Source organism: Petromyzon marinus, chromosome 22, assembly GCF_048934315.1.
Source record: "Petromyzon marinus isolate PM22_M1 ecotype Great Lakes invasive population chromosome 22, UKy_Petmar_22M1.pri1.0, whole genome shotgun sequence".
NCBI classification, from domain to species: Eukaryota; Metazoa; Chordata; class Hyperoartia; order Petromyzontiformes; family Petromyzontidae; genus Petromyzon; species Petromyzon marinus.
Window position 1 is genome coordinate 20,653,203 of NC_133688.1, and position 26,150 is coordinate 20,679,352.

At 46.7% G+C, this 26,150-nt stretch overlaps 1 protein-coding gene across 1 annotated transcript; it reads left to right on the forward strand.

The window, feature by feature from the left end:
* Positions 1–6,427: 6,427 nt before the first annotated feature.
* Positions 6,428–20,797, forward strand: LOC116944839 (keratin, type 1 cytoskeletal 11-like). The gene is made up of 12 exons (XM_032958640.2): positions 6,428–6,956; positions 9,018–9,111; positions 10,074–10,406; positions 11,464–11,546; positions 12,422–12,578; positions 15,095–15,259; positions 15,611–15,736; positions 16,371–16,591; positions 16,854–16,948; positions 17,287–17,305; positions 17,688–17,768; positions 19,044–20,797. Exons 2-11 carry the CDS (start codon positions 9,025–9,027, stop codon positions 17,746–17,748), a joined length of 1,347 nt encoding a protein of 448 aa, XP_032814531.1. The 5' UTR covers positions 6,428–6,956; positions 9,018–9,024; the 3' UTR covers positions 17,749–17,768; positions 19,044–20,797.
* Positions 20,798–26,150: the final 5,353 nt, after the last annotated feature.

Genomic DNA, 26,150 nt, shown 5'->3' on the forward strand with positions numbered 1-26,150 from the left:
GTGGTGGTGGTTAATCATGATTGAGGAGATGGTGGTGGTTAATCATGATTGAGGAGGAGATAGTGGTGGTTAATCATGATTGAGGAGGTGGTGGTTAATCATGATTGAGGAGGTGGTGGTGGTTGTTCATGATTGAGGAGGTGGTGGTGGTTAATCATGATTGAGGAGGTGGTGGTGGTGGTTAATCATGATTGAGGAGGTGGTGGTGGTTAATCAAGATTGAGGAGGTGGTGGTGGTTAATCATGATTGAGGAGGTGGTGGTGGTTAATCATGATTGAGGAGGTGGTGGTGGTTAATCATGATTGAGGAGGTAGTGGTGGTTAATCATGATTGAGGAGATGGTGGTGATGGTTAATCATGATTGAGGAGGTGATGGTGGTTAATCAAGATTGAGGAGGTGGTGGTGGTTAATCAAGATTGAGGAGGTGGTGGTTAATCATGATTGAGGAGGTGGTGGTGGTTAATCATGATTGAGGAGGTGGCGGTGGTGGTTAATCAAGATTGAGGAGGTAGTGGTGGTTAATCAAGATTGAGAAGGTGGTGGTTAATCATGATTGAGGAGGTGGCGGTGGTAGTTAATCAAGATTGAGGAGGTGGTGGTGGTTATTCATGATTGAGGAGGTGGTGGTTAATCATGATTGAGGAGGTGGTGGTGGTGGTTAATCAAGATTGAGGAGGTGGTGGTTAATCAAGATTGAGGAGGTGGTGGTGGTGGTGGTTAATCATGATTGAGGAGGTGGTGGTGGTTAATCAAGATTGAGGAGGTGGTGGTGATTATTCATGATTGAGGAGGTGGTGGTTAATCATGATTGAGGAGGGGGCGGTGGTGGTTAATCATGATTGAGGAGGTGGTGGTGGTTAATCATGATTGAGGAGGTGGCGGTGGTTAATCATGATTGAGGAGGTGGTGGTTAATCATGATTGAGGAGGTGGTGGTTAATCAAGATTGAGGAGGTGGTGGTGGTGGTTAATCACGATTGAGGAGGTGGCGGTGGTGGTTAATCATGATTGAAGAGGTGGCGGTGGTGGTGGTTAATCATGATAGAGGAGGTGGTGGTTAATCATGATTGAGGAGGTCGAGGTGGTGGTGGTTAATCATGATTGAGGAGGAGGTGGTGGTGGTGGTTAATCATGATTGAGGAGGTGGTGGTGGTTAATCATGATTGAGGAGGTGGCGGTAGTGGTTAATCCATGATTGAGGAGGTGGTGGTTAATCATGATTGAGGAGGTGGTGGTGGTTATGTTATGTTTTATTTTTATTATTTTATTTCCATTCTACGTGACTTTACCGAAAGAACCAAGAAGATGAATCCCTGCAGTCACGAAAACTTTAAATCGAAATCCACAACATTTACAGTTTGAGTACGACGTTTCGCTGGTAATTACATCAAGCATTATCGGGCGATTTGCCAAAATAGTGAAGCCATCCACCTGTTTTCGGTCTTAAATAGAGCAACAGGACGTCATCACTCAACCTATCAGGTGCATCAATCAGAGGCGAGGGAGGGGGGTATTGTAAATACATAATCGATTAGTAATCTTGACTTTAAGCTTTCGTGACTGCAGGAATTCATATTCTTTGGGTCTTTCGGTAAAGTCACGTAGATAGGTGCAAAGAAAATAACCAAAAACAACAACAAAACTACGACGTTTCGATCGCAACACAAGCGTTCGTCATCAGGAAGAGGGTGTTAGTTTCTAAAGGTAAACTGTTTAAAGGTAAAATGTTTCGAAGCTAACCCTCTCAATTTCAATGCATTCTCGAATTAGTCTTGGCCAGTAATATTGGTGTTGCACAACACTTCAACGTTATCAAAATAAATTGAGTGTCCTTGTTGGCAAGCATATTCTGCAACTGCCGACAGTTATGTTTGAGAGTATTTAATATTTCTTTGGTGTTCTTTGAGGCTTAGGCTCATGTTATGTTCCGTCCGTCCAATATCGCATCTGCCACATAAGAGATGAAATCGGATACACACCTTCTCTTGATAACGTATGCAATTCATCTTTAGTAAAACATACTAGCGTTTGAATTTTGTGCACCGTGCCAAATCTTTCTTCGATTTTTTGCTTTTCCAAAACTCGAGATAATTTATCAGTTACTCCCGCGATATATGGTATTGTAATTGTTTTCATAACCTGATCGCTTTCAGCAGCATTGCTGTTAGATCTTGGTTTGGCATTCAGTGCTCTGTTAATTTGAGCATTATTGTAGCCATTCAATCGTAGCGCTTCTTTAACGTGTTTAATCTCTCTCCTTAGACTTTCACCATCTGACACTGTTTTAGCCTCATGTATGGGCGTCTTGATGAGAGAGGATTTCTGTGCTGGGTGATGATGCGAATCTGCATTCAGTTAGGCGTCAATGTGCGTTCCCTTTCGGTAAACGCCGTGTGGTGTTCTTTTACCATTTAGGCCGCGTCCGAGCAAAATATCTCGGAAAGGGAGTATGTTATTCACCTCCATATCCATGGTGAACTGGATGGCTGGGTTTTGTGAATTGAGATGATCTGGCAATTAATTAAGTGTATCTTTACCATGTGGTCAGACAACTAAAGTGTCATCTACATATCTTAACCAAAAATATTGTTTTAATGTACTTGAAGCAAATGCTCTTGTTTCAAAGTTTTCCTTGTACAGATTCGCGATAGCAGAAGATAAAGGAGAACCCATTGCTGCTCCTTCCTTTTGTTTAAAAAAATCACCTCTCCATAAGAACTAAGTGTTATTCAAACAATGGTCAGCTAGTTTTGGATTATCTTTTGGTAAACCTGCCTTATTTACTTCAGTATCGAGTAATTTAAGTGACTCGTTAACTGGAACCTTTGTAAATAGAGAAATTACATGAAAACTCACCAGAATATAATTAGGGTTAAGTTTAATATATTTACTCACATCCACAATATGCTCTGAGTTTCTTATGAATGAAGATGTCCTACCGATGTAGGGCTGTATTTGTTTAGTTACATATTTTGCTCATTTATATATGGCAGTGCCTATTGGACTTACTATGGGTCGTACTAGGATACCGATTGTATGAATCTTTGTTAGCCCGGACAGTCGAGGTGGTTTCGTGGCCCTTGGCTTAATTTGGTATTGCTGGTTGATGTCATTACCAGCGAAACGTCGTACTACTCAAATTTTAAATGCTGTAGATTTACTCTCCAACACACCGGTGGGCTGACATAGTAACTAATTGGCGTTTGTTTACGCGACAAATCCATTACTAATTGGCTGTATCGGGTAGTGGAGGGCTACGACACAGTTATACTTACGCGATCTAACAAAAAAAACGTTATTATAAATCAATATTTTAACCAACTGTCCATTTTGTGAGGCATCCTAACTAGCTGCTAGTAACTGCAAGCGAATAAAAAAATGTTCAACGGACTCTCTGCACGCGTTACATCATTTGGTCTTGCTCGCTGGTTACTCTTGGAAACCGCATTGTTGACGATCAATGCGTTTGGAAAGGTCTTTCATAGCGTTCGAGGTTTCCATATGGATTTCAAATTTGTCTTCGTTATTTTATATTGGCAGATTAATACATGATTATTAAACAATGACTCTCACGCATTATATAATTTCACACATTTATAAATCACCTCACGTACCTCCTGGGACATTGCTATGTACCCCCAGGTGTCCACTTACCCCCAGTTGAGAACCACTGGTCTCTAGTGATGGGTGATGGTCTCTAGTGATGAGTGATGGTCTCTAGTGATGGGTGATGGTCTCTAGTGATAAGTGATGGTCTCTAGTGATGAGTGATGGTCTATAGTGATGAGTGATGGTCTCTAGTGATGGGTGATGGTCTCTAGTAATGAGTGATGGTCTCTAGTGATGAGTGATGGTCTCTAGTGATGGGTGATGGTCTCTAGTGATGGGTAATGGTCTCTAGTGATGAGTGATGGTCTCTAGTGATGAGTGATGGTCTATAGTGATGGGTGATGGTCTCTAGTGATGGGTGATGGTCTCTAGTGATGAGTGATGGTCTCTAGTGATGGGTGATGGTCTCTAGTGATGGGTGATGGTCTCTAGTGATGGATGATGGTCTCTAGTGATGGGTGATGGTCTAGTGATGGGTGATGGTCTCTAGTGATGAGTGATGGTCTCTAGTGATGAGTGATGGTCTATAGTGATGAGTGATGGTCTCTAGTGATGGATGATGGTCTCTAGTGATGAGTGATGGTCTCTAGTGATGGGTGATGGTCTCTAGTGATAGGTGATGCTCTCTAGTGATGAGTGATGGTCTCTAGTGATGGGTGATGGTCTCTAGTGATGAGTGATGGTCTCTAGTGATAAGTGATGGTCTCTAGTGATGGATGATGGTCTCTAGTGATGGGTGATGGTCTAGTGATGGGTGATGGTCTCTAGTGATGAGTGATGGTCTCTAGTGATGAGTGATGGTCTCTAGTGATGAGTGATGGTCTCTAGTGATGGGTGATGGTCTCTAGTGATGAGTGATGGTCTCTAGTGATGAGTGATGGTCTCTAGTGATGGGTGATGGTCTCTAGTGATGAGTGATGGTCTCTAGTGATGGGTGATGGTCTCTAGTGATGGGTGATGGTCTCTAGTGATGAGTGATGGTCTCTAGTGATGAGTGATGGTCTCTAGTGATGGGTGATGGTTTCTAGTGATGGGTGATGGTCTCTAGTGATGAGTGATGTTCTCTAGTGATGAGTGATAGTCTCTAGTGATGGATGATGGTCTCTAGTCATGGGTGATGGTCTCTAGTGATGGGTGATGGTCTCTAGTGATGGGTGATGGTCTCTAGTGATGAGTGATGGTCTCTAGTGATGGGTGATGGTCTCTAGTGATGGGTGATGGTCTATAGTGATGGGTGATGGTCTATAGGGATGAGTGATCGTCTCTAGTGATGGGTGATGGTCTATAGTGATGGGTGATGGTCTCTAGTGATGGGTGATGGTCTCTAGTGATGGGTGATGGTCTCTAGTGATGGGTGATGGTCTCTAGTGATGTGTGATGGTCTCTAGTGATGGGTGATGGTCTCGAGTGATGGGTGATGGTCTCTAGTGATGGGTGATGGTCTCTAGTGATGGGTGATGATCTCGAGTGATGGGTGATCGTCTCTAGTGATGAGTGATGGTCTCTAGTGATGGGTGATGGTCTCTAGTGATGAGTGATGGTCTCTAGTGATGGGTGATGGTCTCTCATGATGAGTGATGGTCTCTAGTGATGAGTGATGGTCTATAGTGATGGGTGACGGTCTCTAGTGATGAGTGATGGTCTCTAGTGATGAGTGATGGTCTATAGTGATGGGTGAGGGTCTCTAGTGATGGGTGATGGTCTCTAGTGATGAGTGATGGTCTCTAGTGATGGGTGATGGTCTCTAGTGATGGGTGATGGTCTCTAGTGATGAGTGATGGTCTGTACTGATGAGGGATGGTCTCTAGTGATGAGTGATGGTCTCTAGTGATGGGTGATGGTCTCTAGTGATGGGTGATGGTCTCTAGTGATGATTGATGGTCTCTAGTGATGAGTGATGGTCTCTAGTGATGAGTGATGGTCTATAGTGATGGGTGATGGTCTCTAGTGATGAGTGATGGTCTGTACTGATGAGGGATGGTCTCTAGTGATGAGTGATGGTCTCTAGTGATGGGTGATGGTCTCTAGTGATGGGTGATGGCTTCTAGTGATGATTGATGGTCTCTAGTGATGAGTGATGGTCTCTAGTGATGAGTGATGGTCTATAATGATGGGTGAGGGTCTCTAGTGATGGGTGATGGTCTCTAGTGATGAGTGATGGTCTCTAGTGATGGGTGATGGTCTCTAGTGATGAGTGATGAGTGATGGTCTCTAGTGATGAGTGATGGTCTCTAGTGATGGGTGATGGTCTCTAGTGATGAGTGATGGTCTCTAGTGATGAGTGATGGTCTCTAGTGATGGGTGATGGTCTCTAGTGATGGGTGATGGTCTCTAGTGATGAGTGATGGTCTCTAGTGATGAGTGATGGTCTCTAGTGATGGGTGATGGTCTATAGTGATGAGTGATAGTCTGTACTGATGAGTGATGGTCTCTAGTGATGAGTGATGGTCTCTAGTGATGGGTGATGGTCTCTAGTGATGAGTGATGGTCTCTAGTGATGGGTGAGGGTCTCTAGTGATGGGTGATGGTCTCTAGTGATGAGTGATGGTCTCTAGTGATGGGTGATGGTCTCTAGTGATGGGTGATGGTCTCTAGTGATCTGTGATGGTCTCTAGTGATGAGTGATGTTCTCTAGTGATGGGTAATGGTCTCTAGTGATGGGTGATGGTCTCTAGTGATGAGTGATGGTCTCTAGTGATGAGTGATGATCTCTAGTGATGGGTGATGGTCGATAGTGATGAGTGGTGGTCTGTACTGATGAGTGATGGTCTCTAGTGATGAGTGATTGTCTCAGTGATGAGTGATGGTCTCTAGTGATGAGTGATGGTCTGTACTGATGAGTGATCGTCTCTAGTGATGAGTGATGGCTTAGTATTTAGTTAGCTGCTTATCCATATATTTGTTTTTTCAATATCTATGTTGCCACACGTTGAAGCAGACACTATGCACTGATTGCAAACGTTACTCTTCAGACACAGTGACACGCTACACGCGTTTCATTATGAAGCTCAGTTTTTGCAGGGTGGTTTTTTGCTGAATTCTTTAATGCGTGTGTCACGTCTGAGCGAACTCATTTCCCAACACCGCACGGATTACGCGGTGTCCTCAAAGAGACAGCAAACGTCTATATATATTTATTTCATAGACAAAAATTGACATAAATTATTTTGGCTTAGGGAGCTAATCCACTGGACATGTTCCAACCCTGAGATGGGTGGTGACACGTTCCGCCCATCGATCTGAGTGGAGATATAAGGGCCCGTGTCCACCTCTGTCCCTCATTCTCTCACCAGAATCTTCTCACAGCAACTCCTGCCCTGCCAGACATCACCCGACACATCCACAGGTATGGTTGCAGTGGTCTTCTTCTTCTTCTCTGGATGGCTGATGTTGATGTAGAGGCTAATCATTGTCAACAGTCGTGGAGTGTAGTGTACTGTTTTTGACGATGCCTTCATATATAACTTTGTGTGAGTTTATAGGTCTCTACGTGAGTCTATGGGTCACAGTGTGAATCCGTAAATCTTTGTGTGAGTTTATAGGTCTCTATGTGAGTCTATGGGTCTCAGTGTGAACCGGTAAATCTCTGTGTGAGTTTATAGGTCTCTATGTGAGTCTATGGGTCTCAGTGTGAACCCGTAAATCTCTGTGTGAGTTTATAGCTCTTCATATGACCTATGGGTCTCAGTGTGAATCCGTAAATCTCTGCGTGCGTTTATAGGTCTCTACGTGAGTCTATGGGTCTCAGTGTCAACCCGTAAATCTCTGTGTGAGTTTATAGCTTTCCATATGACCTATGGGTCTCAGTGTGAATCCGTAGATCTATGTGTAAGTCTGTAGGTCTCCATATGAGTTTATGGGTCTCTGTGAATCTATAGATCTCTATCTTCTTAATCGTATGGCTAATGTTGATACAGCTGAACAACTGTAATTCCACATTGAGGTGGTTAATGAACCAGATAATTGCGTCAGGAGTAGCGGAGTGGTGTATCACTGTGATGATGCCCCATCCTTTGTACGGTACCTGTATTTGTGATTGAGGCATTGAGTCATTAGATGTTCCACGGTTCTGTTCTGGGTGCCCACAGTCGCCGCACACTGCCTTATTCTGTGTGCTGCACGTCTCATTTGTCCGTCATCGAGTATCAACTGGACCTCCGATTAGCACAGTTGAATATGTACGGTGCGAAAGAAGTTCAACATACATAGATGCAAAAGGGCTTCATAGCACATCGGACTCCTTCAGTCTAAATACATATTCTGATTATAAGTATCGGCAACTGCTGCTGCCGCCACGGTTAGTGCAGTGGATGTGGATCAGGGGTTGTGGTCCATGAGCTTCAGGGTGGAAGATAGAAGCCAGGGATCTTAGTGCAGTCACTGCAGTAGATGTGGATCAGGGGTTGTGGTCCATGAGCTTCAGGGTGGAAGATAGAAGCCAGAGATCTTAGTGCAGTCACTGCAGTGGATGTGGATCAGGGGTTGTGGTCCATGAGCTTCAGGGTGGAAGATAGAAGCCAGGGATCTTAGTGCAGTCACTGCAGTAGATGTGGATCAGGGGTTGTGGTCCATGAGCTTCAGGGTGGAAGATAGAAGCCAGAGATCTTAGTGCAGTCACTGCAGTGGATGTGGATCAGGGGTTGTGGTCCATGAGCTTCAGGGTGGAAGATAGAAGCCAGGGATCTTAGTGCAGTCACTGCAGTAGATGTGGATCAGGGGTTGTGGTCCATGAGCTTCAGGGTGGAAGATAGAAGCCAGAGATCTTAGTGCAGTCACTGCAGTGGATGTGGATCAGGGGTTGTGGTCCATGAGCTTCAGGGTGGAAGATAGAAGCCAGAGATCTTAGTGCAGTCACTGCAGTGGATGTGGATCAGGGGTTGTGGTCCATGAGCTTCAGGGTGGAAGATAGAAGCCAGGGATCTTCTGCGCCGTCGCTTCTCTCACGAGGAGGAGGAGGAGGCAGCGGCGTTTGGCTGGAGTGGTGCTCGCCTCTGATGAGAGAACGAACAGAGTTGTGATGATGCTGCTGCTGCGCTGGCAGTGGCTCTGGAGCACAATGAACAAATGAACTCAACATATGCGTTAACAATGCACATTACATATAAAACTAAACTCGGCATTTCAAGCAATGTCCCTTCATCTCTTCATTATGAACAAGGGCCATAAACCCGAAATGTTGCCCCTCGTGTTTTTTTTTACTTTAACGGCAGTGCTATTGATATAATGTGTTGCGTTTTTGTTAACTGTGATTACGGCTGTGGTTCGGGTTGCCGCGATACAGTACGATATTCATTTTCACGATACGACGATGTATCGTGATGTCAGTTTCCTCCTTTTTGTGTGGTCTCCTCTCATTCTGACCGCCGCACTTTTACATCCCTCCACGCCTGGTCGATTGCCGTGACAGAGAGACCATGACCTCCACAATGAAGATCCGCAGCGGAGGTGTGGGAAGCTTCTCCAGCCGCTCGGCTGGTGGCAGCGTGGGGACACGGCGCCTGGTGAGTGTTGAGAGGGAGGCCTCGAAGCCAAGGGTGAGCGGCTCTGGTAGGACAGGGTGAGGAGTTATCTCGGCTAAGTGACCATCGCCCATCAGTCCAGAGCAGTGCTCTTCGTTGCAAGGCCCACGGGCCACTGGCCGCTCCTGGTGGCCTTTAGTGCGGCCCCTGATGTGTGGTCCCCGACAATACACGAGTGGGAAAACACCCCCCCCCCCCCACCTTGCTGCTGTCAAACGCCAATGGTTTTAAATGTGTGGTGGTCCTCAAACTGATGATGTCTAACCGGCGAAAGTGGCCCGCTCTGAATATTAGTGAAAAACACTGGTCCAGAACGTGACTCAGGCTGAATGATCTCAGAGGGCCCTGTTGAGCTAAGCAACTCCGTTACCAGGACAACCACAGCCCAAGGCCGTCAACAGTGGCGGCGACAGTCAGAGGACATTGCAGGGCGGAGGAAATGTGCAAACTAACAAAGGCAAAAACAACAAATTATTTACACGAAACCCATGCCAGAACTTAGTGCAAACAGGGTAAATAACAAGAAATCGTGTTTGCGTATGAATTGACAAGTGTCAAAACAATCTATGGGACCCTTTTGCCAGTATCAAGATGAGGAAAAAATAACATGCTTTACACTTTCAGTAGACTTTGATAATAAAGTAGTAATAATCTACGATTAATATAGCGTCATTCATGCTAATTGCATCTCACAACGCTGGACATTAGTTATATCCATAATCACACGAAGGGGCTAAATCCTATATATATAACAATTGTTAAGTAAATACAAAACTCTCAGAAAATAAAACAATGACGAAGTAATTTAATAAATGGGACATCAACACAGCTGTCACAACGTATGGTGCGGATACCAAATCTACTCTATCTACTACAGTACACACATTCATATGACACAATTATTATTAACATAACATATTATAATTCTCATTCCCGAGCAACAGGTGAGCAGCTCCTCCAGCGTGTACGGTGGCGGTCTGCGAGGAGGCCACGGCATCATCGCCGGCGGCTGCTACGGGGGCGGCCTCGGGTACCAGAGCCACCACGGCCTGGGCATGGGCATGGGCCTGGGCGCCGGCATCATCCAGGGTAGTGACGAGAAGCAGGAGCTGCAGGGCCTGAACGACCGCCTGGCCGGCTACATCGAGAAGGTTCGCATCCTTGAGCAAGCCAACAAGGAGATCGAGATCAAGATCAAGGAGCTGCTCAAGGGGAAAGGTCCGACCATCAAGGACTACAGCATGTACTACGCGACCATCGAGGACCTGAGGGCCAAGGTACTTGGCCGCATCCAGCACTGTCAGCTTTGACGCTGCAGGCCAAACCCGGACGTATTTCTCTATTATCAACACCGCGGAGTCGACTGCGAACTCAGCAATAGCTGTACCAGATCTCGGTAGAAATAAATTCCTGCTGCCACCTGACACACAGATCCCAATTCCTGGGTTGGCCTGATCAAACTGGGAAAGGTGCCAACCCTAACCTCATCTCTTCCCAATGGTCCCAGACACTATGAGATTTAGTGATAAGATGTTAACTATCCTTAATAATACAGTTGTTAACGCTTTAGCTCGCTGTGTCCATCTGTCTATCTGTGGGGTGTCTGACTAGAGGCCACAATGACTCTCGTAAGGATGATCGAATGTTAATTAAACTGGAGAGCCTTGGTAGGTTATTGAGTGGCCTGTGATGTCAGTCAATGCACTGACCTCACCAAGTGCATCTAATTTTTGTTGCTTTTAAATCTGGAAATTCAAGGTGCTTTCCCACTCAAAGGAATGAGGTCATGATCTCAGGTTCTAAACTAAAATAAAACTATTTTCTATTTTACCAAGTAAGGTCCACTGAGCTGTGTAGCATTTTCAGAAGCGACCTGGCAACAAATGATAGCTCAACGAAGTGGCTTATCACGTGGACATCTATAGCAACCAAATACTCTAAACGGGTGATGTTGATTCTATATGTAAAGGGAAAAACCGGAAGACCTGGAGAAAAATCCACGTGACCATGGGGAGAACACACAAACTCCAAATATACAGCAGCAGGCGCCAAGGTCGGGATTGAACCCACGACCTCCTGTATACCAGGCGAGGTAGTTAACATCTCGCCACCGTGGCACCCCCCAGCCCTGCACCAGTGGCAGACATTCCAGATTCCTACGTTGTTGTTGTTGTTTTTGTGCCTGGTGGTCACCCATGCAGGCACTCTTCAGACTCAAAACCTGCTTAGCTTCCAAGGCCTGATGAGATTGGGTGCACTCCAGGTGATTGGTCATTGGCTTATGTCCACTTATTGTGTCCGCAACTGCTCACTGTATTTCATTTGGTACCACAGATTCTGGCCCAGACCCTGGAGAATGCCCGGGTCAGCCTGGAGATCGACAATGCCAGGCTGGCAGCCGATGACTTCCGTTCCAAGTGAGTGACTTTTAAAAAAAATTCAGTTAACATTTTTCAGGTCGCTGGGTATACAGCCCAGCGCGCTAACCACTGTGCCACCGCTCCACACCCATGTCATTGTAGAATGTGTTTTTATGAGGCGCAGATATTTTTACTGGGGACTTAAAAATCAGTGTAGCTTCACCCGGTATTAGACAACGACCTGTGGAAGGTGACATCACAGAACTACATCTGATAGCCCTTCATTTACCTTTTATCCACACTGTGTGGTGTCACCTTCTCACACGCCCTGCTATAAACGTGATAGTTTTCTTTAATCCTAAGAGCTGGACATAATCCAAGTTAACTGCAAAATCGAATTTGAACATGATAGCGTGTCTATCAATTAATTAATCAAGGCTCTCAATATCAGAGGGAGTGGTGCTTCCCTGGGTGGCATTACAGTCAAGACACCTTCCTCGTCTTTAAAGTATTTCACTAATGCCCGTTGCAGATGTCACTGCTCGCTTGAAGAGATCTAAGAAGTAGTTCTGTCCTATCCACTTCAGCGGGGCGTCCTTTAACACAAAGAAAGATACTTTGCGTGAGGTGTCTACCAATGTCCTTTCTGTAAGCTAAATTGTATCAAATTACCCATATGACGGAATCTCAGAAGTAGTTCTGTATTATCCACTTCTTTGGGCTCTTCTGTAACGCAAGCACAACCCTTCGCATTCGCCACCCACGTTTGTGCTCAACATCCATCTAGACCCGTTGGATAAAATGTGCTCGCTTGACGTGACCTCAGAAGCAGTTCTGTGGTATCTGCTTCCGCGCACCATTCTCCGAGTCGTCCGGCCCTACCCATTGTGCCGCGACGAGCCGGCTGACAATGCCGGTGTCGCTCCGCTCAGGTGGGAGACGGAGCTGGCGCTGCGCAACTCGGTGGAGGTGGACATCGCGAACCTCAAGTGCCTCTTGGACGAGTACAACATGGCACGCATGGGGCTGGAGGGAGAGATCGAGGCTCTCCGGGAGGAGCTCATCTTCATGAAGAAGAACCACGAGCAGGTGCCCTCCGCGTGCCCCCCCCCGCCCCCGCAGACGAATTTACATTGCCCGTGATTTAGCTGGCGCGCATTCATGATCATGGTGTGAGGAGGGTTGGGAGGGACAGAGAGAGATGGACAGACAGATCTATAGACTGACAGACGGATAGACAGACAGAGCTCTAGAAAGCTGGGCAACTCAAAGGATAGACAGACGAACAGACAGGCAGAGGGGCAGACAGGCAGGCAAATTGACAGATAAATCTAGAGACAGATGGATAGTCGGAAGAAGGGCAGATAGGAAGACGGAGATTTTTTTGACACACCTGTCATTCACCACTAAGTGGCAGTGACGTCACCACGGCGCTCGTGCCATGCTCGGTGCACTTTGAGGCCACATGAAGTGTCGAAGGCCCGCTGGTTTCAGTTTTCAGTTTCATTTATTTGGTATAGCCCTGTGAGCCATTCGGCTCTTGAATCGGGTGCAACCGCAACAAACAAAAAACAAAAACATGAACAATAAAACATCTTAAAGTGATTTGAAGCTTTCGTGACTGCAAGGATCCATACTCTTTGGTTTTATTCGGTAAAGTCACGTAGGTAAAAAATAAAACAACAAAAATCACGACGTTTCGGCCACAACACAAGCGGCCTTCATCAGGTCGTAGCCTGAGCTTGGCTCTGTTTCACTCCAGCGCAGTCTTTGAGACAGGCTGGTCCCTTCACCTGATGAAGGCCGCTTGTGTTGTGGCCGAAACGTCGTGATTTTTGTTGTTTTATTTTTTACCTACGTGACTTTACCGAATAGAACCAAAGAGTATCTTAAAGTGACTATGTGACTGTGCAAACAGAAAAACCCAGGAAAAAAACAGCAAAATCTTCCAGAAAAAGCACCATACACCAACGCTGTGTGCAAAAATCCCAGTGAGATGCAAGTCAAACAACCACAAGCCAACTTAGATTAAAGCCATCAGCTTAACTCTGTACTACAACAAACAAACATGGCCAAACCAAAAAACTTTTCGACATCACCAAAATAAAGCCATAAAAGCAATGTAACAGTGATCATAGGAACTGTGACCGAATTTTCACAATAAACGACATAAACAACATGTAACACCAAACCCTAGAGCCATAGCTGGCTGCATGAGTCACTCCACAACAGCAGGAGCATCAGTCGGTGTATCAAATTTTTCAATGCACCTTTAAAGATCAGCACACTAAATCATAACACAAGATCATACTTTGCAGCGGTCAAACGGAGCGAAACATTTGATTTTAGGCCACTGAATGGCAGTGGCAGCTAGGGGTGTACAACTCCTCTAGAACAGTATTGAGTGAAGATCTCATAGGTAGTGATTCAAGTTGCAGTTTATTGGCAATAGCATTCCAGACCCTGGGGGCATCAATAGCAAAGGCCCTTCCTCCAGTATTTGTACGGCAATAAGGAATGTGAAGCTGGTAAATGAGCGAAGACCTTAGGTCACATTTGTTCTTCGAAACAGAGAGGAGATCCAGCAGGCAGTCTGCGGATTTTTTTTAAGTACATCGTGAATAAATAAGATCTGATGCACAAGCCGTCGAACATTAAGAGATGTTAAGTTTGACCCAATGTAGAGATCACAGTGGTGGGTCCTATATGGGCAGTTCAATGCAAATCTTAAGGCCTAGTGATAAATTGAGTCAAGCTTCTTCAGTACAGTACTGGGGGCTGATTTATATACGATGTCACAGTAAAAATTTTATTTAAAACTTTCGTGACTGCAGGGATTCATATTCTTGGTTCTTTCGGTAAAGTCACGTAGAAGAGTTTTCACACCTGATGGTGGTTGCTTGTGTTGCAGTCGAAACGTCGTGTGAATTTTGTTGTTTTGTGTTTTTATTATTTTATCGTTTCCCTTCTTCGTGACTTTACCGAAAGAACCAAGAATATGATGTCACAGTAATCAAGTAAAGGCAGTATGGTAGCTTTTATCAATTCCAAACGGAACATAGGGGGGAAGCAGTGCTTGTGTCGATACAGAAAACCTATTTATATTTTTGTCTATTTACCAATATAATCAATGTGGTCTTGAAAATTCAGTTTTGAATCAAGGATGACCCCAAGATACTTATAGATCTTGACTTGCTGTATTTGATCATTATTTAAGGAATGTAATTGGGGAAAAATAACTTCCTGCTTTAGTCCTGGTGAGAAGCATAGCACCTTGGTTTTGGAGGTACTGTATTCAGGACTAGTTTAAGAGCAACTAGCTGATGTTGCAGTTTGTTAAAATTACGCTGGAGCTTAGCAATCACGTCATCCGGAGAGCGGCCAGCAGTAATCAGTATCGTGTCATCTGCAAAATATTTACCCTGGAATGATCCAGGTGAGTGCCCAAGTCATTGACATTGAGATTACGAAACAGACCCAGCAGGTGCCATGTGTTAACTGACTGAGATGACCGGCAGATGCACCACCTGTGCCCCCCCTACTGTATCAATGATGATGACCCCGTGGTTGTGCCCCGTGGCTGGCCCCGTGTCGCCCACTTGCAGGAGGTACAGGCGCTGCGAGCTCAGATCGCGGACACGTCCATGTCGGTGGAGGTGGACAACGTGAAGGGCGCCGACCTGGCGCGCATCCTCGCCGACATCCGGGCGCAGTACGAGGCGATGATCGCCCGCAGTCGCGACGAGGCTGAGGAGGCCTTCCGCAAGCAGGTGCGGCACGCACAGACAAAACTCCCCCATGTAGCCTCCTGAAACACTGTTGGAGCGAGTGCTGCAAGTGAGCCATCGTTTGAGGATGAAAGACACACCACTCGACTAATCGCTTGAACCCTGACCCTCCTCTCTCTCTTCCTTGCTCTCCTCCTCTTTCTTTAAATCCACCGCTCCTCTCTCCTCTTTTCTCTCCTCATTTCTCCTCCTCTCCCCACCTCTCTTCTCCACCTCCCCGCTCTCTGCCCACCCCTTTCCTCTTCCTCCGCATTCCCGGGCCTCTCTGCTCCTCTCCCCCACCGCTCCCCCTCTTCCCGGCCCTGCTGCTGCTGCCGCTGTTGCTACTTGCAGCTGGAAACGGTGAAGCAGGTGTCGGTGCAGCAGAACCAGGTGACCATCACGGCCAAGACAGAGCTGCAGGAGACGCGGCGTTCCATGCAGGGGCTCCAGGTGGAGCTCGACTCCATGCGCAGCATGGTGAGTGGCGTCCGCCAGACTCACAAAGCGACCCATGGACTCGCATACAGACCCACAGAATTACATAGACTCACATATAGATCCATAGAATTACATAGAGACTCATAGACTCACATACAGACCCACAGAATTACATAGAGACTCATACACTCACATATAGACCCACAGAATTACATAGAGACTCATAGACTCACATATAGACCCACAGAATTACATAGAGACTCATAGACTCACATATAGACCCACAGAATTACATAGAGACTCATAGACTTACATATAGACCCACAGAATTACATAGAGACTCATAGGCTCACATATAGACCCACAGATTTACATAGAGACTCATAGGCTCACATATAGACCCACAGATTTACATAGAGACTCATAGACTCACATATAGACACACAGAATTACATAGAGACTCATAGACTCACATATAGACCCACAGAATTACATAGAAACTCATAGATTCACATATAGACCCACATAATTAAATATAGACCACTAGACTCACATATACACCCAAAGACTCACATATACACCCATATATTTACAAAGACCAATAGATTCGCATAGATATCCATAGACTCACACAGAGACCCATAGGCTCACACAGAGGCTCGTAACCTCGCAGATCCGCTCGTTGGAGGACACCCTCGCCGACACGGAGGATCGCAACGCGCGAGACCTCTCGGGCTACCAGAACATCCTGGCGCGGCTCGAGGCCGAGCTCACGTCCCTGCGCTGCGACATCAACCGGCAGCTGAAGGACTACGCGGACCTCCTCAACATGAAGATGAAGCTCGAGGCCGAGATCGCCACCTACCGCCGCCTGCTCGACGGAGGGGACACCAAGTGAGTCGCGAGGGTGGTTGGTGGTGGAGGTGATGGCTGCAATATTGATGATGATGGTGGTAATGATCTTGATAATGGTAGTGATGATGGTGATGATGTTCTTGACAGTAACTGTGATGATTGTGATAATAATGGTGATTATGATGGTGATGATAATTTTGTTGATGGCGGTGATGATGATGGTAGTGATGATGGTGGTGCTGATGGTGGTGCTGATGGTGATGTTGATGACGATGGTGGTGATGTGTGCCACGCCCCGCAGGCTCGCCAACATCACCGCGGGCCAGGCCCCGACGGTACTGCTCCCCTCGGGCGGCTCTTCCTCCACCGCCAACCACGCTGGCTTCTACACCACCGGTGAGGCTCCACTCTTCCTCCTGCTCATTCCACTCCTCCTCTTACTCCCCCTGCTCCTGCTCTTCCCACTCATCCACCTCTTCCTGCTCTTCCCACTTCTCCTCCTGCTCTACTTCCTCTACCTCATCCTGCGCTTCCCAATCCTTCTTCTGCCCCAACTTCTTGCTTATAAACAACTGGCTGTGCACCAGCAATGCTTTCAGAAAGCCTGACTCGACGGTTGAGACACTGAACGTCGAAACCGGTCATATTTGTTACATTATTTATATTCTCCACAACGATGCAATAATAACATCAAAAAGGCATATTTTAACCTTTCTCGTTTTGACCTTCCACAGGAGGCAGCGGCGGAATGGGGTGAGTGTTTCCTAATTCACACCGATGTTGATGATGGTGTTATCAGAGTTATCGTTAAACCTTCAACTCTACCTAGACGAGAGACAGTTCAGACAATTATGCCGCTTTAGGCCCGACGAGGTGAGAATGTAAATAAATACATGAATAGCAAGATCATGATATTATTTTATCATTGCAGCGTAACAACAAGAGATCATGATGATTACAGCATTTTAGTGATGATGACAATAGTATTGTAGCGATCATTATTATTACAGTGATGATGATTATATTGATGACAAAGATGTTGTTGATGATGATGATATCGATGATAATTTCGATGATGATGCTGTTGATGATTATAATGTGAATGATGATGTGAATGATGATGATGTGTATGCAGTGGCAGCTCCAGCAGCACGATGACCATCACCCGCTCGTCCTCGGGCAGCCAGGTCAACTAGAGCAACGGACTTGCGGCACGGTACGGCCGACGACTCCCAAGATCGCCGAACCCACGTGGCGGATTAGGCCACGTTGTGCAGTATCACTAACCCTCCACCACCCGACGAGATTGCCACATTTACACAGTTAACGTGATGTACACCACATAAATAAATGTGCTGACTTGAGACCTCTCATGACTGAGTTGAACATCAACGAACATTGGCATACAGCTATACCACGTGACCTAACCCATAATCAAATATGAATCGTTACGAAAATCTACACTTTGAGATAACTAACCTCATCCACAGCCATGACGCATCATTGTGCGTGTGTGTATGCATGCGTGTGTATGTGTATGCATGCGTGTGTATGTATGTATGTATGCATGCGTGTGTGTGTATGCATGCGTGTGTGTGTATGCATGCGTGTGTGTGTGTATGCATGCGTGTGTATGTGTATGCGTGTGTGTGTGTGTATGCATGCGTGTGTATGTGTATGTATGCGTGTGTATGTTTGTGTTTATGTATGTGTGTATGCATGCGTGTGTATGTGTGTGTATGTATGTGTGTGTATGTGTATGCGTGTGTGTATGCATGCGTGTGTGTGTGTATGCATGCGTGTGTATGTGTATGTGTGTATACATGCGTGGGGAGCGATAGTGTAGCGGTTAGCGCGCTGCGCTATGAACCTGGCGACCCGGGTTCGATTCCCGCTCACGGACAACACCAGTGACGATTATCTGAACCGGTCCCGGGCCTCCCCTAGGTCGACTCAGCCTCAAATGAGTACCTGGTGCGGTGTGTAAACATTTCCACTGGGGAGACAAAGGCGGTCGGGCGTGGTGCTGGCCACCCACCCCCTCATGTACCGTTCCGGCCTTCATAGGTGCTCGCTAACAGCACTTGCCCCTACAGTCTGTTAAGGCTATACGGGGGATCTTTTATACATGCATGTGTGTGTATGCATGCGTGTGTGTCTGTCGACGGAGCCTTAAAGGAGCACACCGAGTGCGGTGGGTGCGTAAACAGCAGCATTGTGGAGACAAAGGTGGCCGGGCATGGTGCTCGCGACCTACCCAGTAGCAAGCGTGGGGGCAAGGGGCGCCTTGGCCTCCCCTGGTGGCCAAAGCTACGAGTTGGGCCACCCTTGACAACCACCATGAGAATTTTTTTTTATGAAAATGCTTTCATTTCACGTTCCAAGTTTTATTTTAATTAAATTAGAGCGGTAACGTGTGGCTTCCGCAAATGGGCAAATCAAATATTGGTGCCCCACTTGACGGCCGCGTGTCTCCGTGTGTGCCTTGCAGCTGTCCACGAGAGGAAGGTGTCATCGGTTTGCAGACCGCACGAGCCGAGGGTGACACGTGGCTTGCATTTGCTTGATCTTTTTTTACATAGAAACTCTCTACATCTCGACTCACACCGCGCGTCTCAACGGCAGCTCACACACGCGCCACATCGGTGACACAAGGGGAGGGTGGGACCCGAGAAACGATCAGCTCTTGTAGCTAAACACGTAAGGGTTTGTCCTGGGGTGTCCGACAGAAGTTTGAACCTTCGTGAATCATCATAATTATTGTTTTCAAAAGACTTTAAAATCATGGCTATCGCTGAACCACAATAATGTAATCTGGAGTATTCCGGAAAGTCGATTTGACGTGTTTTTTTAAACATAATTAACGAACCTTCTAGCCCATGTGGGATAGTTCGGTGGCACGCAGGCTAAGTGTGTAGCTACAAGACAAGAGCTCTATTGATGACTACGCGTTAGGGCACATCCGTCGGTTTTCCGTTTCTATCCTTCCTCGATCCGAGGGGCTGGCCATGAGATGGAACTCTCCTTGGCCACTGGGCTCTGTTTTTGGCCGTTCTTGCGAAGAGTTGTCCCACACCGAGCCCTGCTCCAGCAACAGCGTCATCAATCCCAGCCCTTCTGAGTCAGCCTTAGCCTCTGTGTCCCGTCTGAGACGTGAGTCACCATCTTCTCCAGGAAGCCTCCGGGTTTCCGCAGGACGTATCGCAGGAGACGTCATCTCCGGAGCACGGCAGTATTTTTTCGACATCGACACGCCGAGACGTTTTGACTGAAGCGAGGGGACATCGCAGTTTTTGTCAGCCAGGGAGAGGGTGGAGGTGTACCGTCATTTGTGAAACTCAATTTTAAATACGACCATCAAGATGAGAGCGGTTTGTTTGTATTATTTTGGCCTGCGTTTTTAACGGAACCAAGCCAGGATATCTGAGAATTCGGGTCAATGCGTCTGTGGGTGTTTTCCAGTTTAAAACCCCGTTTTCGCCTGCTACGACAAACTCATCGGCAACACGCCCCATCTCAGCAGATTTCGGACGCCGAGCAGCGTTGAGCCTGGACAGCGCTGGCATCGGTAACCACCACCACCACTGTGTGCAGGAGGAGGCAGTTGTGGGAAGTAGAGGGTGTTGCATTACACTCCCCGCGACTACCACCACCAAACCTGCACTGACCAGCGTGATGAAGTATGGTTAAATAACCCCCGCGGTCCGCATGGTTAGGCCCTCATCCAGCAGTGGATTGGCAATCACGGTACTGGGCGTGTACGTGTAAGAAGGCCGGTGTGAGCCGTGACGAGCACTGACGAGGGTTGTGGGATGAGGTGTAACGGAGCCCCCCCCACCCCCCCCCCCCCTGTTACCCGCCTGCTTATTTTCTGTACCGGAGAAATCCACCCCGCCAAGACATTGGAGCAATAAAACGTCTGCATGAACAAATATAATGCTGTCAAAAATGTGTGGTTTGCAACTCCTGCGTGTTGTTTAAGCATGGCTTCAACGTGCACATAGCCTGGCGAATGACGGTTGTTTGAGTATGGAGTGGCAGTGTAGTGAGAGGTTAGCGCTACTCTGCGCTACGAACCCAACCACCCGAGTTCGATTGCCGCTCACGGCTAACACCAGTGACGATTATCTGAACCGGTCCTGGGCCTCCCCTAGGTCGACTCAGCCTCACAATGATTACTTGGTGCGATTTGTAACCATTGCCATGAGGAAGAAAAAAGGCAGCCAGGCATGGTGATGGCCACCAATTCCCTCGAGTGCCATGCTGCCCTCTGTAACAGCACTTGCCCAAACAGTCAAGGCTATACGGGGGATCTTTGAGTCAAATTGTCGTGGTTTTAGTTTGACAACCCTAGTTGTATGCAGCTTAAATTGATCGAACGAGGACCCATGTCTTCAAGAGAGGCCTCCTCTTGCCTGTGACTTTCAGACGTTCACCATCAGCAGAATTAAGCAAAGCCCGACTCTGCTGATGAGACACTGGGTGTCGAAACTCGTCCAGAGATGGCTTGCAATGTATTGATCCTGCTGAAATGATGCACTCCCAGAAAGCCATGGGTCGATGTATTGTGTAAGAAACACTTTATTTGTATGTGGAGAGACATCTGGTCTCTGCTTATCTGTGTAGTTGTTACGTCACGGGTTTGTGTGACCCCCTCGCCACTCAAGGTACTCCTCTCATCGCAATGTTAACAAATCGATTCTAATATCGAACCACGACCCCGAGTCATCATAAAAAAATTAATCTGAATCTTATAAAGCGTCTTTCATATTGAAGTATCTCAAAGCGCTGTACATAAAATAAAGCTACACTCACAAGTATACACTCTAAGCGAAGCGAAATAGAAAGCTGATAATGACAACGTCAATAACTACTATCGGAATATGACAAACTATTGTATTGAGTTGCTAGAGGGGGGGAGGGGGGCGTTAGGGTGGGCCAACCGATGCACCACCGATCATACACGACCGGCCCGGACACCAACAACAACAACCGCCGCCGCCATTCGCCACTGAGTGCCGGTGACGTCACAACGGCGCTTGTGCCAGGCTACGTGCACCTTAAGGACACGTGAAGTGTCGAACGCCCAGTGGCAGGTCACGGGACAGACCCAGGTGCCATGGGTTGACTGAGACGACTTGCCGATGCACCAGCGGTGCCCCCCGACGATGCCAACTTGCTGTGTTTTATCCACCCGGCGCTCCACTCGTTGTTGTGAGCGGACACGCACAGACACACGAACCACAGACAGTCCTTGGCTTGGATGGGATTTTCTTTATCGCACAATTGCTGAGCGCAGGACCCGAAAGCGGCCAGCAACAAACAGCACCATCTAAGTTGAGAGTTGGCACTTTTAGCAATGTTATGTCAGAGCTTGTGCGGGAAAGAGACGATGACGATGACGGGAGGAGGGAACTACAAAGTGCAGCAGTGCGAGGGTAGATGCAGAAAGAGAAGTGGAGTGACCTGCAGTGTGGCGAAGGAGTGGGTGGTTAGAGAGTCTGCGAATGAGCGGGTGGGTGAGTGAATATGCGAGTGGGCGAGGGAATGGGTGGATTTGTGAGTGGGCGAGTGAATGGGTGGGTGAGTGAGTGTGCGAGTGGGCGAGCGAGTGGGTGGCTCAGTGAGTGTGCGAGTGAGTGGGTGGGTTAGTGAATATGCGAGTGGGCGAGTGAATGGCTGAACGGGTGAATTTGTGAGTGGGCGAGTGAGTGGGTGGGTGAGTGAATGTGCGAGTGGGCGAGCGAGTGGGTGGCTCAGTGAGTGTGCGAGTGAGTGGGTTAGTGAATATGCGAGTGGGCGAGGGAATGGGTGAATGGGTGAATTTGTGAGTGGGCGAGTGAGTGGGTGGGTGAGTGAATGTGCGATTGGGCGAGCGAGTGGGTGGCTCAGTGAGTGTGCGAGTGAGTGGGTCAGTGAATATGCGAGTGGGCGAGTGAATGGCTGAACGGGTGGATTTGTGAGTGGGTGGCTCTGTGAGTGTGCGAGTGAATGTGTGTGCTGGCCCTTCATAGGTGCTACTCGCTGACAGCACTTTCCCCAACAGTCTGTTAAGGCCATACGGGGGAAGCTTGTCTTCACCGTTGTAACCTGCAGTGTTTGGTGGTTGAACAGTGTGGAGTAGCTACAAGAGTCTGGTAGACCGAGTCCTCAACACGAGTGGAGGAATCGGCGAGTGACGTTCACAGGAGCAGGCAGCATTAACCTTGCTCGTAGGGATAGAACTTTGATGATGAGGCAATATCTCGCAGTCTCGGGTGATGAGTACACAGTGAGTAAGTGGTTATTGCAATGCACAGGCAGATATGTGGTCATGATGGAGATCATGATTAATGTTGATCAGGATTTAATATCACCCGGCACACCACATCCTGTAAACATCTCTATGGCTGTGGCAACGAGTCAAGTGTCACCTACTCCACCAGCAACCTGGAAAGCCCCGACTAAAGCAAAGCACATTATGCTCTGGCCACAACATATACATACCAGACAAAGATCCCCCGTGGAGCCTAAACAGACTTTTGGGGCAAGTGCTTTTAGCGAGTACCTATGAAGGCTGGAACGCACACGAGGGGGTGGGTGGCCAGCACTACAAATGGTGGATATGTACAGTGAGGGAAAAAAAGTATTTGATCCCCTGCTGATTTTGTACGTTTGCCCACTGACAAAGAAATGATCAGTCTATAATTTTAATGGTAGGTTTATTTGAACAGTGATAGACAGAATAACAACAACAAAATCCAGAAAAACGCATGTTAAAAATGTTATAAATTGATTTGCATTTTTATGAGGGAAATAAGTATTTGACCCCTCTGCAAAACATGACTTAGTATTTGGTGGCAAAACCCTTGTTGGCAATCACAGAGGTCAGATTGTTTCTTGTAGTTGGCCACCAGGTTTGCACACATCTCAGGAGGGATTTTGTCCCACTCCTCTTTGCAGATCTTCTCCAAGTCATTAAGGTTTCGAGGCTGACGTTTGGCAACTCGAACCTTCAGCTCCCTCCAAAGATTTTCTATGGGATTAAGGTCTGGAGACTGGCTAGGCCACTCCAGGACCTTAATGTGCTTCTTCTTGAGCTACTCCTTTGTTGCCTTGGTCGTGTGTTTTGGGTCATTGTCATGCTGGAACACCCATCCACGACCCATTTTCAATGCCCTGGCTGAGGGAAGGAGGTTCTCACCAAAGATTTGACGGTACATGGCCCCGTCCATCGTCCCTTTCATGCGGTGAAGTTGTCCTGTCCCCTTCGCAGAAAAACACCCCCAAAGCATAATGTTTCCACCTCCATGTTTGACGGTGGGGATGGTGTTTTTGGGGTCATACACAGCATTCCCTCCTCCTCCAAACACAGCGAGTTAAGTTGATGCCAAAAAGCTCCATTTTGGTCTCATCTGACCACAACACTTTCACCCAGTTGTCCTCTGAATCATTCAGATGTTCATTGGCAAACTTCAGACGGACATGTATATGTGCTTTCTTGAGCAGGGGGACCTTGCGGTCGCTGCAGGATTTCAGTCCTTCACGGCGTAGTGTTACCAATTGTTTTCTTGGTGACTATGGTCCCAGCTGCCTTGAGATCATTGACGAGATACCCCCGTGTAGTTCTGGGCTGATTCCTCACCGTTCTCATGATCATTGCAACTCCACGAGGTGAGATCTTGCATGGAGCCCCAGGCCGAGGGAGATTGACAGTTCTTTTGTGTTTCTTCCATTTGCGAATAATCGCACCAACTGTTGTCACCTTCTCACCAAGCTGCTTGGCAATGGTCTTGTAGCCCATTCCAGCCTTGTGTAGGTCTACAATCTTGTCCCTGACATCCTTGGAGAGCTCTTGGGTCTTGGTCATGGTGGAGAGTTTGGAATCTGATTGATTGCTTCTGTGGACAGGTGTCTTTTATACAGGTAACAAGCTGAGATTAGGAGCACTCCCTTTAAGAGTGTGCTCCTAATCTCAGCTCGTTACCTGTATAAAAGACACCTGGGAGCCAGAAATCTTTCTGATTGAGAAGGGGTCAAATACTTATTTCCCTCATTAAAATGCAAATCAATTTATAACATTTTTGACATGCGTTTTTCTGGATTTTGTTGTTGTTATTCTGTCTCTCACTGTTCAAATAAACCTACCATTAAAATTATAGACTAATCATGTATTTGTCAGTGGGCAAACGTACAAAATCAGCAGGGGATCAAAAACTTTTTTCCCTCACTGTATTTCATACACTACACATTAGGTGCCATTTAAGGCTGAGTTGACCTGGGGCTTGTGATTAAACAGAGCACGCCACTCAACTTATGGCTTTATCAGGGCTTGGCTCAAGCAAAGCAGGAACCTAGCGTAAATTCTTATTATGTTCTAGGAAGACGGGTGTTGACATTTGGCGCAAGTAGAATCAAGTCTATGCTAGGAACCAGAAACATCCGAATTACCGTGTATATTTTTTTTTTATTTTGGCTTCCCCAAATTGCAATGCTGAGTTTCAAAACACGAAAATAGTGCTGTTGGTGTCCACGGCGTAAGTCCAAGAATCCATTCGGATATCTTGCTGGACCTTTCGCCAGGCTGTCGGGCAGCAGCAGAAATTATCCGGAAAAAATCCTGCAAGCGGCCTTTTACCAAAAACGCAGTTGTGTAGAGAGTAGTTTTTTTTGTTTTTGATCTGTTCAAGTTACATTTGTTTTAACCAGGGCAGAAGTCGAGAGGCATGGAATGTGTGATGATAAAGACTTGTAATTGATGGCCAATGACACACAAGGAGTATGTATTAGTAATAATGTATTATCCAAGACGCGTTTTCATTCGTTGGAAGGACATTTGGAGTACCTGGAGAAATCCTTCCACCAATGCGGGTATCAACACGTTGGTGAAAAAAATAAGAATAAAAAATAGAAATAATAAAATCTATTTTTTATTTTTATTCTTATTTTTATTTATTTTTTCACCTACGTGACTTTACCGAAATAACCAAAGAGTATGGATCCTTGCAGTCACGAAAACTTCAAATCTAGGATCAACACGTCGTTGACTAATGAACCCACTTGCTAAATTTCGATTTAAAGCTTTCGTGACTGCAAGGATTCATCTTCTTTGGTTCTTTCGGTAAAGTCACGTAGAATGAGAATAAAATAATAAATTGATAAAATAACACAATAATATTCTCACGACATTTCGGCCACAACACAAGCGGCCTTCATCAGGTGAAGGGGACGAGACTGTCTGGAGGACAGCGCTGGAGTGAGAAAGCCACGCTGAGATCACGACCTTTAAGCTGTGTGAGAAGAAACAAATGCTAATTCCTTTGTCAAGGCGCTTTGTTTCTTCTCACACAGCTTTAAAGGTCGTGATCTCAGCGTGGCTTTCTCACTCCAGCGCTGTCCTCCAGACAGTCTCGTCCCCTTCACCTGATGAAGGCCGCTTGTGTTGTGGCCGAAACGTCGTGAGAATATTATTGTGTTATTTTATTTTATCAATTTATTATTTTATACTCATTCTACGTGACTTTACCGAAAGAACCAAAGAAGATGAACCCACTTGCTGTACTGCCATATCTTGGGAACCTCCACAAGAAGACAATTGTTTTTCATATCGCGTCGTTCG

Excerpts from the sequence above, each read along its gene's own strand:
- LOC116944839 (XM_032958640.2), top strand. The coding sequence starts at position 9,025 with ATGACCTCCACAATGAAGATCCGCAGCGGAGGTGTGGGAAGCTTCTCC. Across the intron at positions 10,407-11,463 it reads TCGAGGACCTGAGGGCCAAG|ATTCTGGCCCAGACCCTGGA; the intron begins GTACTTGGCCGC and ends TTGGTACCACAG. Across the intron at positions 15,260-15,610 it reads AGGAGGCCTTCCGCAAGCAG|CTGGAAACGGTGAAGCAGGT; the intron begins GTGCGGCACGCA and ends TGCTACTTGCAG.